This window comes from Paramacrobiotus metropolitanus, unplaced genomic scaffold, assembly GCF_019649055.1.
Source record: "Paramacrobiotus metropolitanus isolate TYO unplaced genomic scaffold, Prichtersi_v1.0 Parri_scaffold0000006, whole genome shotgun sequence".
NCBI classification, from domain to species: domain Eukaryota; kingdom Metazoa; phylum Tardigrada; class Eutardigrada; order Parachela; family Macrobiotidae; genus Paramacrobiotus; species Paramacrobiotus metropolitanus.
Window position 1 is genome coordinate 2683047 of NW_026570226.1, and position 16074 is coordinate 2699120.

Consider the following 16074-nt stretch of genomic DNA (forward strand, 5'->3'; position numbering starts at 1 on the left):
TGTAAACTAAAGCAGGATGCCCTTTCCCACGAGACGGGCGACATAGTCAGTCTTGACACCGACAAAGTTCTGATGTCTTTGTGGAACATCTCTTCTCCCACCGGAATATTACGTCGTCAGGTTGCAACATAGGAATTAACCCGAGTTTTAGAAAAAAGCGTTTGAGTGCGGTTCAGTTGGTGGTTGTATTCCACACTAATTATTGTAGAAACCAGGATGCCAGTGATTTAATTTTTATGGACGAACTACTATTATTATTACTTGGTATTGGTTAAGGCAATATTTTTCCGCTTTGATAATATAGAATTTTAAAAAAATGTGGCATGCTGGCGAATTAGAAGGTCTCACGAACGAAAGTCAATGTTAAAACGAAATGTCGGTGGGTTCATTAAGACTTCAGACCTGAGCGTATAAAAATGTTTTGTCTATCGTTATTGTCATGCAACAAGTGATGACACAAACTTTTCCCATAAATGTTCTTAGCTACCGGACGAGTTATCCGTTCGATGAAATCTTAGTGCATTCACAGGACTGCGCGTTGCTTTCATCCAGGCGGCCATCGTACATGCATTCATTGATCGTCAGACATTTGTATTCGTGGATGAGTGCGGATTGTACATATGCGTGAATTTCCCGTACATTGCACCCGGTGGCTCAGTTTTCAACAGCGTGTGCAATAATTGCGTTGTAAGATGACCAAGCAGATGCTGGAAATTCCAAACGAGAGTGTATCGCAGAATATACCTGTGACTTCCGAGTCCAACTTTGGAGAGCAAATTGTGAAGCAGATGGCAAGCAAACGGATCAAAGGCCGGGTACACTGCGCTCCAGTCGGAAGCTGGGACCGGCGGAAACTCCAAATAAGCGTGACATATGTGGGACTCTACCGTCTTTTAAACACCAGCTGGCGCAAATCTGGTAATGACAAGGTGAAGATAATAGGATCCAGGATGGATTGCACCAAGGCAAGCATCCCGAAATAGAAAAGTATCATGTAGTTTTCGATGAACGGATAGAAGGGATAAGACACAACCGCGCAACTCCAGCAAATAAAGATGCTGATGGTCAATATGGTCAACAAGAGAAAGGTATTGTTTTCAGATTTTTCAGTTGTGTTGCTTCTGGTGACAGTGGACGACAAATCTGCTGACTGTGCATTAGGCCCTGCAACATTGAACGCGCTAAAATTTATACAAAGTCAGTAACCACAAAACTAATTACTTATTTTATTGTGTATATAATAGCTTCATTTTGATTTCGCGGGATCTCCGCTAGCAGCACGGGTGCCTATGCCATCGGTACTTGACAACTGGAAGGGTCCATTGTTAAAACTAGAACAGTACCCGCAAAATTTATTTAGTATGGAAAAGGCCTGAAAACGTGCTGCTCTAAGGCACTGTGATAATACTCCTTATTACTTGTGTTTATTTTAAATCTGTATAGCCACGCCTTTTGAGCATATGCAGATAAAATTATTTTTTTTAGGCAAGCCAGGATAGTACTCTACCTTTCTACAAACAGTCTTAATTTTTTGAATTAAACCCGGAAAATACGCCCTGGTTAGTACGCTTAAATTCGTTACTGTGTAGTATGTGCTGATAATTATTAGTATGTTTAATGTGAAAAGGTTTGAATCCGTATTACCAGGAGGAGCAACTCTGCTAGTGCGCATAGCCGCCAGTTTCTTCGCGCGCCTTCGCCAAACAACCACAACAACAGGAAACAAACCAAGTATTACAAACAGAGTGGCCAAATTTACCGCTGCTGCCACGTATACATAAACTTGCTGCGACGACGGAGTGAAATTAATCTGGCATCCCCCTTTGGTTTCCGGCAGGCGGTAGACCACCGCGTCCACCACAACAACCGGGAAGGATACGACATGCGCCGCAGTCCAGGAGATGGCGTTGATTAGCACGGCGACGCGGGTCGTGTGAATGTGCCGGTATTGCACCAGGAAGATTATGGCACAGAAGCGGTTGATGGCGATGGCTGTGTGGATAAACACCGGGACGAGTGGCAGTGTCCATTGTGCGTACATGTACACGTTGCACCAATGAAAACCCAAGCACCAGACTTTGGACAGGCGGAAAATGATTTCCAGTGGTGCGAAGAGTATAGCGAAATGAAAGTTGGCGAACAACAGTGAAACAATGTAAACGTGAAAGTTTCGACAAACGCGGAAATTGATAATATATACTGCCAGGACGAAAGCGTTACCGGCAACTATTAAGGAGCAAACCGTAAGTGTTGTAACAGGAACCAGGGACCATCGAGCGGGATCAATGGAATTACTGAAAGAACTGCAGTCATTAACTGATGCGTTAGAAACTGAACTATTATTTGCCATTGTTGTCCTCTGGTTCAGGCAAATATTTGTATGGTGAATGAGCAGTTTTAACGCTGCTACGGTCGAGGTCGGTAAAAACCGACGTTACGGTCAACCTTTCGCTGCTACCCTCCAGTGCGAATTTTCAATGAAATCTTGTTGTAAATGAAATCCTCGGCCGTTCCGGAAATTACCTGGCTAGAAATCAGAAGTTGGTGAAATTGAATGCAAACCGCCGCGGTTAGGCGGAGAACATTAACGAACGGCGCAGGTGTTGCGTAAGATCCAGCCATCTAAGCCGGAAACCAAGGTTTTATGCAGAAGGCTCCGTATCTACGTTTGGCTGTGTCCCAGTTAAGTGAATGGCTTTGCAACATATTAGGACGTTTCAATATCGCAGTAACTGCGGTGGCTGGCTCTGTGTTGTGTTCAAAATTACCATTTAATATCATTTTTTAAACTTGGTATACATGGAATACCACTCCGTGCACGGTAACATTCGATGCGGCGCACTAACTTATTTCTTACTAGTCTGCGTTTCAAACATAATTAATACACTTTGTACCCCTTCGGGTAGTGAGTACTAGAGGGGAATGGCTTTGCAACATTATCATATAACTTTAGATAGCGCAATAGTTGCAGTGGTTGGCTCTACGCTTTGCTCCAAAATTAGTGAAAATTGTCATTCAATAATTTCAGTATAATTCCTTGGTACTTGGTACATGCACAGGTTGCGCTCGAAATTTGGCTTTACAAGAAAGCTAAACCAAGTTTCTTAAAAAATTCAGAAATTCTCGTGGCAAATACGTTCGTTGAATTTCTTGCGCTTATTTTGGAGTACCTATTTAATGTCATTTTTGCTAAAGCACATTCAGGAAATGGTGGCGAGCTAAATTTGCATAAGAGGACACGCAGACTGAATAGGAAAACTGCTACACTTAACGCGAAAGGTGACAACATTCAGTCGGTATCGACATGACCTATATGCACAATACGCAATCGTGTGCGGTCTGAATTTATAGTTTCACCAAACAGTCGAAATCCACAACAAAATTTGGAAGTGTATGCATACAATCTGAATGATTTTGTGTAGAAACTCCTTCGGAACGCTTCCTACGGAAGCCTTACGCAGGCGCGTGGATTGATTAAGAATAAATCCGAAAAAACCACAAAATACTACAGCCGTGCAAGAGAATTTCGGTGTGCTTAATGAAAATTTGAATTTCATTTATGCTAGTCAAATCGGAACAATGCGTTATCTGCGACTCTGCGTACGAGTTGCCCAGTTCTAACGTGGAATTTCTAGAATTTGGGATTGGCTGAGCAACTCTGATGTACAGCACGTTTTCTTGACCTGCATTCCTTTTCATTTCATATTCTCCTGCTCAGCCTGGACACTGCATTCTTGTCCTGGGAAACGAGCAATCAAGTATTCCAGTTCAATAATGTTTTTCTGAGCGCAGATAGTATGGAGAGTGTGGTGAGTCATCCGCTAATGATTGTTGTTGGAATACCGACCGTCTAGCTTTGCGATACATCTCGTACTGATGTACAGCATCCCTTCACTACTCAAATGGGAATCCGACAGAGATTCGGCAACTGAACAGACAGGATTGAGGCTAACCTTTAGTGTCCTTTACTTTCCATCTTTTCCCCGTTAGAGGATAGACAGACGCAAAAGCTCAGAACAGACAGAATCATTCTGACCTTTCATTTAGAGAGTTCTGACCTTTCAGTTACACGCTGGATCCTATACTAATATAATATATAGACAGACTACGTCTGCCGTATGTTATATTAGGCTTGCCCGTTGCAACCGTGCAGCCCCTGCGTAATAATGCATACTGCTTAACTTGACATGATCCACTGGATTCTTGGGCTTATATTATCAGCTGTCATGGGCTCATTCGTGTGTCTCGTTTCCATGCAGGGCAACCAGCCAGTCCAGCCTTCTGTTCACAGAATCGCAAGAAGTATCGGTTCTGTCGTACGACAGCAGTAGATACGTCAGGTACAATCCCAGCAGCTGCAAATAATAATCAAAATATATTGTCTTGAAGTTGTGCTTCTTTATGTGGGAAAGCAATTGCGGAAAGCTAAGTAATACTTAATAAAGCAAAACATGTCTTACGGTCATTACGGTTTGCCGGTTCAGACGAGCGCACGATCCGAGAGTCATAACGGGCGGGTTGTTCTGCATGTTGTTTAATACAAGCAGGTAGTACTGCTTTCTTTCTTGTAGCTCCTCCTCCTGCAGCAGTTGGTTGAAAGCCGAACCGAAGGCATCCACCTAGATAAACGACCAACAATGGAAGACAGCACGGAGTACACATTTCCAATCTTTCATACTTATGTTTCATTTTAATGTGCTTAGTACCTTATCGCTTAGGTATAAGAAACACACAGTTCTCAACGCCACTTGGGTGAATTTTAGGAGCACTAAGCCACCTGAATCCAAAAAACGTTCGCCTTGGAAGAAGTTTGCTGTATTGTAGACTAAGGAAACGGTGTCATGAATATAATAAATCAATAAGAAACTTCCCATAAGTTCATCGATTTCGTGTGCTATTTGACCAACATTTTGATAATCACGAAGACATTTGCTGACGCAAACGGATTGTTGCTTTTGATCAGTGGAATCAATGTGTTCCAGTTCTTTAGTAATTTCGTTAACACAAACGCCGCATATGAACGCTACTATGGCGATGTAAGCCAAAGCTGCCAAAAGACCTACTGTGTAAAATTCTCCTGCCACTTCAAGAAAAGCCAAGAAAACGTAGGTATAGCGCTGATTGATCGAAACATAAAGTAACAACTCGTTAGCAATCTGTTCGGCCATGCCGCCTGCTCGGGATTCCTTGTAAGCGTATATACACTGTAGAACGGTGATCAGGCTCAGTAACATTATGAGAACCGCGCAAATGAAGTATTCGGTATTTCGACTGGTAAAGCGTTGGAATAACGCTTCGGATTGCCGTACTGTTGCCGATACTTTCCGGAAGCGAGGAATTAGAATGAACGCCAGAAAAGGTAGACTGGCGAACGTGAACGACTCACAAGCGGACGATATGATTTGGGGTACGGTGCCGTTTTGGTGATTGACCTTATAAAATGCTGCCATAATCGCGAGAACGACGGAACTTAACCATAATATAACCGCCCAGATAATCCACAGTATAATCGGAGCACGCAGCGGGCGTAGTGCGAATGTTTTGGCGGGGCAGGATGTGGTCGTGGCGCACAAAATAACCTCCACAAACTGTAATAATCTTCGTAGAAGTTTAGCCTTTTCCGGTGCCTCCATTTGGGAAAGATTTTAGTAGTTCGTTCAATTTAGGGATTGGCTTTTTTCTATTCACAATCAGCCACCGGGTAGTTACATTACAGCCTTTTACTTAACTTTACGCTTGATGTACTTTCCAGGGTAGAATTAGTAAATTTCTTCTCTATGTTCGTGCGGGAAACCGAATACCGATAGTGGCGCAGAAGCAAACAAATAATACGGACCAATACGGCATCGGGAGCTTGATGTCCTAAGCAAGATTCACAATAATGCACGATTTGCAAATGATACAATAGCGTGTAACTTCCCACGGGAATAGCGGCCGACGTTCGCGCCATTCTGTTCACCTAACATTCATGTATCGGAATTGTGAATCCCGTCTACCAGTAGTCGTTTATGCCAATGCGACCGCTTTTGCGAAGGTAGAAGTAAGAACAAATGAACAAAAATTATCACACATTCATGCCCGTACGCACTGACATTTTCCAACAGAGCATTTGCATGCCAGAATGTAGATCGAGCAAGAAAACGCGCAAAAGAAGCTCAGAAGCGCGATGTTTTGACGGTAACTCAGCATTCTTGTCTTAAGCGATAAAGGCTTTTTGCACCGGTGCCTCATACGGTAAATTAGAACGGTGTATTTACGGCAGAAAAGCCAAGGTAAAGTTAAAAAACATAAAATAAAACAGGATAAGGCAAAGGGCGGCAAGTTTAAAGTGCCTGAACATTCCCCGACCCATCTTTTAGGCATTCAAACTTCAAAGTAGTCTACCACCATTGAGCGGCAAGCTCAACTAGATAACGTTCGAGCTGACTTTCAAGTGTGCGCTTCCTGTGAGAAACCGTGTATGATTTTTCGATGAACGTTTCAGATGTCGGAATATAAGCGGTTGTCTTCACGCCTTCTTCCCAGTCTTCCAGCGTTACGATGGCCCAAATAGTTTGCTCCCAGAACTCAAGCTCGCGGCACACGGAATGCAGCGCATTCAGAGGAAATCTGCTAATGTTTGGATTAAACCAGGAAATCAACTGCAGTTTATGAGTAAGAAAGGAGTTGTTTTAAGCTGACCTTCGATTATTCTGGTGGGGTATAATCCGTGCTTGGACCAGAACGGTACTGGTAGAATCAAAAGTTGTATCGGGTAAACGCATCGGGTATCGGGTAGCATCGGGTAAACGCAAAAAACAGTCCAAATTCAACCGGCATGCAGCTACTTCGTCCATTTTTAGGTTTTGCAAATATTCGCAGAGATTGTGCAGCTGCTGGCAGAGTGCGTCAAACCACAACATAATATGTTCCGGTCTTTGATCTTTAAGCCGATCGATTTCTGGAAAAAACTCTTTTTCAGCAAAACAGCCTTATAGGAGAATTTGACTTATGAATGCGATACCCTTTGACTTTGTAGTTCCCCAAAAACTGTACATGCGAGACGAATTACAAGAGTAAACACAAAATGCATGAGCGCCAATATGTAATCGCTGCATTCATTGCTCAAAAATTTGCTATAATTAAATCGTCTTGCGTATGTAAAAGGTAAATAAAATTCAAAACCTTTCTCCATTGCTTTTCATAGTGCTTTTAACCCTTTGCATCCAATGACGTTGCTCTGACATGAGCTCTTACTTGTCATCAAATGTACGATATCCTCCCAAGTTGCAGCCACAGGAACACCTTTGAAAACAGCTGTTATAGTTCGTCTTTTCCTCATCCGCAGCTCGTTTTCTATTAAGTCGCAATAACTCACAACTGTTTTCATGAGGTTTCTCCCATAACACATTTCGGCAGCGTGTGATTTGTAGATGTCGCTGCTTGTCATCGTCTTGGACGAGTGCTAGACCATTTCCCTCTCCGATGATGGCTTGAGGGTACAACATGTTGCGATGGCGCGGTTGTTTTCCCAATTCAATGAATACCTCTACGAAAGTGATCATAGACTGATAATCGTCTTCTGGAAACGCAATATCGATACCGCCCCAATGGCCTTTACCTAAAAAACAAACCAAGCATATTCATTTTCATGGCTTTTCCCTTTGAATGCATTACAAATTAAAATATTAGTATACGGAAGTAACGTTCTTTTTGACATCGATTATCGATATATTTGTAGGAAAAGAGTAACGATAATTAAGGTTGTTTACAGTACAAGTAAACAGGTGACGGTGTTTAGTCAATGGCCTATGTGGTACGTGGTTGTACCATGAGTACAGATGTATTGTTCTAACCACCGTATCGTGAGCGTAACATAATCATAACTGCATATTTCGCTTTGCTTTACATAATATTATGTACAAGCTTGTTGATAAACTGAGCATTCAGTAAATACAGCGAACATTACGCGCGAAATTTGCGGGTTACGCTTAAATCCATACTACGGCGCGCCACACCACACAGTGTAAACACGTATTACGTGTTTACACTGTGTAGCGTGGCGCGCATTGGACTGGCTGGTGGCTTGGTGTACGCCAGATATTTTAATGAGAATAACTGTAACTGCCTGGCGGAATGTGGGTAGAAAACGGTCGGTGTAAGGGACATTTAACTGTAAAGCGCCGCTGCCCTACCTGTACCCGTACATGCAAGGTTTGTCGTCACGCTTGTACAGAACGATCTAAGGCTTTTACAGAACGGTAACCCTCGGTCGGGGGGTTTTTGCGTCAGAGAACCAGTACTGAGAAACAACGCGGAAGTGCAGTATCAGTCCTCGGAACATTTAACGATAAAGTATGAGAGACAACGAAGATGTTTTTTTAGCTTCTAGATTGGCTGATCGGGAATGAGATGTGCCCGAGGTTGTTTTTCTTGACCGTTTTGCTGTGACTTGGATTTACAATAAGTGAAATATGGCGATCTAGACGACCAATAAACGTTTAGATCTAGGCTTCCCGTTTCTGTCTACCTTTATAATTCATAAATGCGTTGGTGATGCGATTTTGCATACTACAAATCTACTTATGAACCGCACGTTGAATCTGGCGATTCGAGTTAGAATGAAACTTGTTGTCCTTGTTTCCTAGTGTGACTAAAAGTTACTTACTCGTACAACCAAAAAGACCTCTTAAAAAGCGGAATAAGCACTGCAATGAGTTTTCGAAAAACTCATGCAGTGAATCTACACAAACTGAAAACGTCTCATAAAAGACGTTTTCAGTTTAAGAATATAGATAGGTAAGTAACCTGAAGGCGGTAGCCGCAAGCGTTTCTTGTGAAAAACAGGATACCCACTTACGAATGCCGCTTAATGCCGATTCAACCGGAATAACCTCCAGTCCCTGCGGAACATCGACAGCCGCACTGCAGGCAGCAGAGTAGAACGGTTTGGTGACATCGTCATCAAATATCTCTTTGAAGCTGTCTAACAGCTGCTCGGCTGCGGGGCGTCGTTCCGGATCTGGATGCCAACACTCCTCCGCCAGGATAGCCAGTGGATCGGACTTGGAGATTATGGCGTGATGAGGGAATTTAGGGGTAGCCCCCGTGGCAACGGCGTAGGCAGCCATAGCGGTACCGTTCTCGTGGGTCCACAAATGAGTTTCCGCAAGCGCATTATTTTCGTCGGCTGTGGCTAGTAGCGTGATCTGCCCTTTATTAGCCAGCTGTAGAACCAAGCAGCCATAGCTCCAAATGTCCGACGGGGTGCTGATCAAATAATCACCAGCTACACCTTGAATGACTTCGGGAGCCATGAACAGTGGTGTGCCACATGCCGATACATCTTCTTCCGTTTCTTGTGGGTTGTTCGAGGAAAGAAACATTCTGGATGAATCAAAGTCTCCCACCTTGACTACTTCGCATCCATTCTGGCAACTTAGGAAGACATTCTCCTTTAAGGTCACGGTGGATAATCCCGTTGACATGCAAGAATTCCACGGCAGTTAAGATCTGGAAGGCGTACGAGTACAGGCGACTTTTATGCATGGTGCCGCTTTTTGCAATTCGCTGTAAGTTTCCTCCTGCAAAACAAACATTACACTACATAAACACTACACGTTTTTTAGGGAAGCGCGTGCTAGATATGAATTTTCAAAGAAAAAAACTCGCCGCACAAACTGTTTCGCACTAGACCACACGAAAGCAACTTTTTAAAGCTGTTTGGGTATATACATACGAAACTGTTCGGAGAATGAAAAATGTACAGTAAAAAGAACACAAGACCGAAGTTTGTTTGGCATGCACTGACTTCCGTCAGCTGACGGATAAAGCACTTAAGCGTTTCTTATACAAAATAATACAGCGGAAGGGTTCGTAAATCGAATAGCAAGCGGTAATGCTCCGTAAGCCGAGCGTTCGCCTGGTGAGTTTAATTTTTTTTATCAATTTCTCGGTTTCTTATAACCTTTTTCTGTTAACATGCATGCAGATAAAAAAAAGGGTTTATCTTACGCTAGATTGCATTAGTTATGAAGGCTGTTTATGCGTTTGTTTGAGATATTTGTAATGTAAAGTGCAATTGCGTATACTCGTACTATAGTATAACGTACTGCATCGCAGTTAATTCGGAAGTAGTACCATCGCAATATTCCGTGTACATAGAAATGTGCAGAAGATCATTGGCCATCTTCCAGTCATATTCGTATATTTGCATGATGGATCGGTGTTCGGACGCCAGCAGCTGCATCCGTTCCAACATTTTCAGTATTCTGGACGCTCTTCTCTGATTTGTGTAAATTGGCTTGCATTGTTTCAGCGCGCACGAACGCTGCCTTCCGTTCTTATCCTGGTAATCACTGATAGCCACCACCACGCCACACGCTCCATTCCCGAGTAAATGTTCTACAGTATGGCGATTCCACGGTATGAGAACATCCTGTGGGAGCCATACTGGATGCACCATGACTTCAACCTTAAATGTGGACGCCACGAACTGTAACAGCGCTGGATATAGGAACACTATCCATCGAAATATCTTCGTTCGTCAACTTCGGCGCCGCAGAAAATTTCCTACCGTCAGCAACGCGTCAGCTAGAAAGTTTTATATAAAAATAATAAAATTATGGAGTTTGGCATCATGTGTTTGCATCTGCATAATTCTCAAAAGATATCGGCTTCCCGATCAGCATGCATTTTCAGAAAATAATCAACCGGTAGAAGAACTTACTTCGAAACAATCAACATCTGCTGGCAAATTAACGTTCTGCCTAAAAAAGCCCAAAAAGACAATGCTTTTTCGCCTTGCAGAACAAAAATCTGGAAATCTGCAACCGTATGGTTCTCGAAGTGTTTTAAGCGATGCGATGTCTGTTTACAACAAGGCTACAACTACGCACAACTACACAAGCGTGCTTTTTATGTTTCTCCTTTTCTGAGTCACTCTCGAATCACAGTTATAAGCGAGTGTACTGACTGCGAGCAGTTATCAGCAGCCAACTGCAAAAATACCGGTAGCATAAGCGTTTTTGCTAACATGTGGGTAAATGCCGGTGCACAGTACCCACAAGTTGCAACTTTTTTAAAGCAGCAGAAGAATGTTATGTGGTTGCTCAGTCCATACTTCATAATTGTAACCCATATTGACATATATAATTTTTGGATTATGGTAAGCAAACGCTGACACTTTTACCGGCAGTCTTACATTGTTAAGGGATTTGGCCTGGTACATAGTACCGAATTCGGGTGCAGACACGGGAATTTTCGCTGTCGCGCACTCCCAAACACTTTCTTCCATATGCATTGCTTCATGACATTTTGTAGCCAAAGGATTTGTATACTTAGCCGTGAAATCCGTTTGCGCGCGCAACATCCGGTTCGGGAGTTATTAATGAAATAAAATTGCAAAAGTTTAAGCGCGCGGAGTTGTACCAAAAGTCTCATTATGCACCGATGCTTTTCAAATTTTGCACGAAAACATACATTACTATGAAGATCGTTTTGGTACCGAACCAGCTTTCTACCATTTTTTTCAAATTTTAAAATGAATTTCAAAAATTTGAAAAAATAATTTAAAATTTGAAAAAAATGGTATGTTGTACAGTTTATACATACATATTTACCATTCAATTAAAGTGTCTTTCAGTTAAAGTGTTAGTTCAATTCTTTCAATGTGTAAGGAAATACTTTTGTTGTAATTAATTCTGTTCTCATTTTAAATCTGATGAGTGTTATTGGCTTGCACTAATAAATAGATTAAAGTGTAATACTTGAGTAATGTGTGGTTTCATTTAATTCTGAGTTGGCGTATTGCTCAAGTAGTCAGGATATGCCTCAGGATTAAGCAGATTAGGTAAAGTAATGTGCCTATCACTATCAGTACTTACTGCCTATCAGTAATCAGTATTTAATGCCGCTCAGCATCAGTACTTAAACAGCTACTTACATGTACTATAAATCGCGACAAATTCTTTGTTTGATTGCATTTCCTGAGCTATAAAGCTCGCTTTGTACATACTGCAAATAAAATTTAATAATAATATCTCAAGTTAAGTGCAGAGGCTACTCCGCATACAGCTCACACCTTCTGCCAACCGTTGTTTTCCAATGCCGTTGCAAACGCAACATCTTAATTTAAGGGTAACATGTTGCATTCTTCGCTCGCGTGACAAAACAAAGGTCGGCCAACTGTTTTTGTCGTCGCAAAAACATTCTCTTTTACCATCCTTGCTGACCGCATGAAAACACCGTTCGATTGCCTGTGCCTTTGATTAATCGTTAAAAAATTATAACCATCGTCATATGCATGGACGGTTTTCCATTTGTCCGAGGCTTCAGTAGCATTCCTGCTTGTCCTAAACAATGACGACGAATTACCATTATAGAATATAAAAGGCCCATTGAAATGTATCTTCTGTCTTTAAGGTTAACTGATATCCATCCATAACTTTGTTCAATACGTATTGATCACCATTAAAGGCTGTACTTCTATCTTTGTCATATATCAGACAATGCAGATTGCCCACAAGTATTTTCGGATATAATTATGTCAATGATGACGAATATTCTATTCAATTATCAAGCTTGTTGCTTGAGCCTTAAAGCCGGCACTGCCAGCGATAATTTATCGTGGTCAGAAACTGTTCTAGCACGGATTTCCACTCGCAAGTTTTTCTAACGTCTACAGAATATTTAGTGTGTCAACTTGAAAACATTTTTAATGGTTAGTCAACAGCGAATAACTGCAACCCCGGTTTCCACGGCAGATTTTAAAAATTGTATTTCGGGTGATAGTAACAAAAGAATTTGGCGCGGCCAACATATAAGCAGCTCAGCCGCTGCTCGAGCGGCTACGCATGCGTTAGCTGTGGTGTTAATCGCAGGCCGCTAGAGCCATAAAATTCCAAACTAGCGGCTGGCCTCTCACCGCCGTACGATTTTATGTGCAGTGCCCTGGACGGTTAGCAACTATGCTGGAAATAATGTAACTCTCCGACTGTGCGGTTGGCAAAGCGCCCAATCCACGTGCTCAAATGTGTAAAAGCTGCCGCAAAGACTGGCAGCGCTGGCTGGACGCGGGTTTGCAGTGCACATTATGAATTAGTGCACATTGTTCGGTTTTTGGAAATCTTAAAAAGTTAAAATTCCTGCCGCTCCAGCGATCTCACTTTTGTTTCTCTTTAACTTGGTCTTAAACATGATTATCATTTATAACGAGTTTTTCATTTTTGACATAAATTTGCAATACGGTTCGGCACATGCGCGAAGGTGCATTGATTGGTGACTGATTCCAAACTTAAGCGACGTCGCTTGTTCTCCTGGGTTGATGGATTTCGGGCGTTCTCGAGTTTTCTTCTCTGACTCACCCACAAAAACCCCGCCACAACCACGGCCACGGGATAGCTAGAAAGCTATGGAGGACAAGCAACGGCACGGAGAACGAGCCAGCTCCAACCAAAGCGAGGTCGCATGCATTACACTTTACAGTAAGTCACTACAATTAGACCACAAGTTACTGTTCCAGTGTCGCGCGATCCCGAAATTTGCAATACGGTTCGGCACATGCGCGAAGGTGCATTGATTGGTGACTGATTCCAAACTTAAGCGACGTCGCTTGTTCTCCTGGGTTGATGGATTTCGGGCGTTCTCGAGTTTTCTTCTCTGACTCACCCACAAAAACCCCGCCACAACCACGGCCACGGGATAGCTAGAAAGCTATGGAGGACAAGCAACGGCACGGAGAACGAGCCAGCTCCAACCAAAGCGAGGTCGCATGCATTACACTTTACAGTAAGTCACTACAATTAGACCACAAGTTACTGTTCCAGTGTCGCGCGATCCCGAACGAGCCGTCCGAAGTGTTCCTAATTAGTCATTTTATCATCTTTGTAGCTGCTGAAAACGATTTCGTTTACTTGAACTTGCCACCAGTCGTTACTGTATCCTGAACTTCGCGGCACATGGAGGGGATCAAGAATGAGCGAACTCGAGTTAAGCAAGGTATGTGATAAAAGCGGCTTAGCAGAATAATCCCTGTACTTGATTGATGCTTACAAGCTGACTGCACAACCGTTTTTCGCAGATCGCCGTGTTCGGAGTACTTGATTTTCTGTTTATTTATTAATTATTTGTATTGTTTACATTCATCAGGTTCGTTTATTACTTTATCTGTTCATATTTTAGTTACTTCATAATTTCGTTTCACTATTCATCTTTTTATTTTAGTGGTTAAATTATCTTGTTTATTTTTGATGTATTTATTTTTCTTTCATTTCGTGACTTCGTTTCACTGTATTCAATTTTAATTTCGTTTGTCTATTGTTTTTCATTTTATTTTTTAATGCTAAATGTAGAAAATTGCATTTTAAAAAATCGAATTTTTTCACAGCGTTTTCCAGTGCGCTACACATAAAGGGTCGCGAAAATGAAACCCGCCTTTGGCGCTTGGAAGGACTACAACGTGAAAGTCTACGCCTAGAAGCACGATCTTCCTTGGTGAATTCCGGGTAATGCGAAATCGCGTTTGGTGAAGTTTTGAGAGCGCCCCGTTTTACGTTTGACATTGTTCTTTTTACGATTAATTTGGTTTTGCGGATCCGCTTAAAGAGGTAAAGCATTTTTTGCGTTTTTGTTTTTCGTATTTTACGTGTGCGGTTTCGCCCGTACTGTGAGTGTGGATTTCCACAATTCAATTTTGATTTTCTGTTTATTTATTAATTATTTGTATTGTTTACATTCATCAGGTTCGTTTATTACTTTATCTGTTCATATTTTAGTTACTTCATAATTTCGTTTCACTATTCATCTTTTTATTTTAGTGGTTAAATTATCTTGTTTATTTTTGATGTATTTATTTTTCTTTCATTTCGTGACTTCGTTTCACTGTATTCAATTTTAATTTCGTTTGTCTATTGTTTTTTCATTTTATTTTTTAATGCTAAATGTAGAAAATTGCATTTTTAAAAAATCGAATTTTTCACAGCGTTTTCCAGTGCGCTACACATAAAGGGTCGCGAAAATGAAACCCGCCTTTGGCGCTTGGAAGGACTACAACGTGAAAGTCTACGCCTAGAAGCACGATCTTCCTTGGTGAATTCCGGGTAATGCGAAATCGCGTTTGGTGAAGTTTTGAGAGCGCCCCGTTTTACGTTTGACATTGTTCTTTTTACGATTAATTTGGTTTTGCGGATCCGCTTAAAGAGGTAAAGCATTTTTTGCGTTTTTGTTTTTCGTATTTTACGTGTGCGGTTTCGCCCGTACTGTGAGTGTGGATTTCCACAATTCAATTTTGATTTTTCCTTCAGTTTAGTGATGACAGCGGCGTTCGATGTTATTGTTATCAGTGTTGTCAGTATTTATTTTTCTGAATGTTTTTTGCACCGTATACTGTGTTAATTATTAAAGCTAGTAAGCTGTCATTGTATTTGCATTGTTGTTCACGTTTAAAAGCGGCGGAAGTACACGTAGTTCGCATCTGATATTTATGGGATTATTTCCCACCTTATACCTCAGTAAGGTCTACCTTGCATTGGTCCACTACCCAAACAATAGTTCTCTGATACCCCGCTGATGTTTACGTATGGCATGCCCCGCTAGTGGCCATTACCTCCACGTGTTGTGAATGACAAAAAAATAGTGTTCCAATTTCTGTTGTTGTTCTTACCGCACGTATATGTTGTTGAAAACGTTTTGTGGGAGCTGCACCAGTAATGTGCACAGACCAAGTCAGAAGGAAACAGATGTTGGTAAGCTACGAATCTTATCTCAAAAACGAGGCTTTTCTAAACCGGGAACGGCGTTTTCCAAGGTTTACACAGAACGGTAGAAGGCTTTCGCGGCGGCAAAGCAAAGGCGCGGGAAAGCTAAAAAAGCCAGCATGAAACAGCAAAGGCAAGGGTAAGGATGGTCGACCCCAGAATATCTTCACGTACAATTCGAAGATGGTTGCATAGCGGTAAACAGTAAACATCACGTCACTCCGATAAGTGGGGTCAGCATCTGATAAACATTGCACAAGCATACAAACTCAAAAAACAGGAAGCGGGCGCACCCAGCGAGCGGATGTTTGCAAACTGGTAGTGAGACAGTGCATTCCAC

General features: G+C 42.0%; 1 protein-coding gene and 1 long non-coding RNA gene across 4 annotated transcripts; one reads left to right on the forward strand and one right to left on the reverse strand.

Annotated features, from left to right (window-relative positions):
- Window positions 1–6001: 6001 nt before the first annotated feature.
- On the reverse strand, window positions 6002–10847 carry LOC129581915 (uncharacterized). Of its 3 annotated transcripts, none has more exons than XM_055473212.1 (7): window positions 10709–10847; window positions 10120–10572; window positions 8840–9563; window positions 7358–7600; window positions 7237–7284; window positions 6682–6940; window positions 6002–6609 (listed from the first exon to the last, which is right to left on the reverse strand). In XM_055473212.1, exons 3-7 carry the CDS (start codon window positions 9465–9467, stop codon window positions 6381–6383), a joined length of 1407 nt encoding a protein of 468 aa, XP_055329187.1. In that variant the 5' UTR covers window positions 9468–9563; window positions 10120–10572; window positions 10709–10847; the 3' UTR covers window positions 6002–6380. The 3 variants fall into 3 exon arrangements, with proteins under 3 accessions (XP_055329187.1, XP_055329188.1, XP_055329189.1); XM_055473213.1 differs by having other exon boundaries at window positions 10120–10551; window positions 10709–10844; XM_055473214.1 differs by lacking the exon at window positions 10709–10847 and having other exon boundaries at window positions 10077–10134.
- Window positions 10848–13582: 2735 nt separating this feature from the next.
- On the forward strand, window positions 13583–14623 carry LOC129582065 (uncharacterized). Its single transcript, XR_008689582.1, has 3 exons — window positions 13583–13767; window positions 13870–13977; window positions 14366–14623. It is a non-coding gene; the product is annotated as an uncharacterized LOC129582065 (long non-coding RNA).
- Window positions 14624–16074: the final 1451 nt, after the last annotated feature.

What these genes read in the sequence shown, in the direction of transcription:
- LOC129581915 (XM_055473212.1), bottom strand. Translation starts at nt 9,467, where the DNA reads ATGTCAACGGGATTATCCACCGTGACCTTAAAGGAGAATGTCTTCCTA. An exon ending in ATCGGCATTAAGCGGCATTC is followed by an intron (nt 7,601 to 8,839) that starts GTAAGTGGGTAT and finishes TTTGTTTTTTAG; the next exon opens with GTAAAGGCCATTGGGGCGGT. An exon ending in TATCGTACATTTGATGACAA is followed by an intron (nt 6,941 to 7,236) that starts GTAAGAGCTCAT and finishes AGTTTTTTCCAG; the next exon opens with AAATCGATCGGCTTAAAGAT.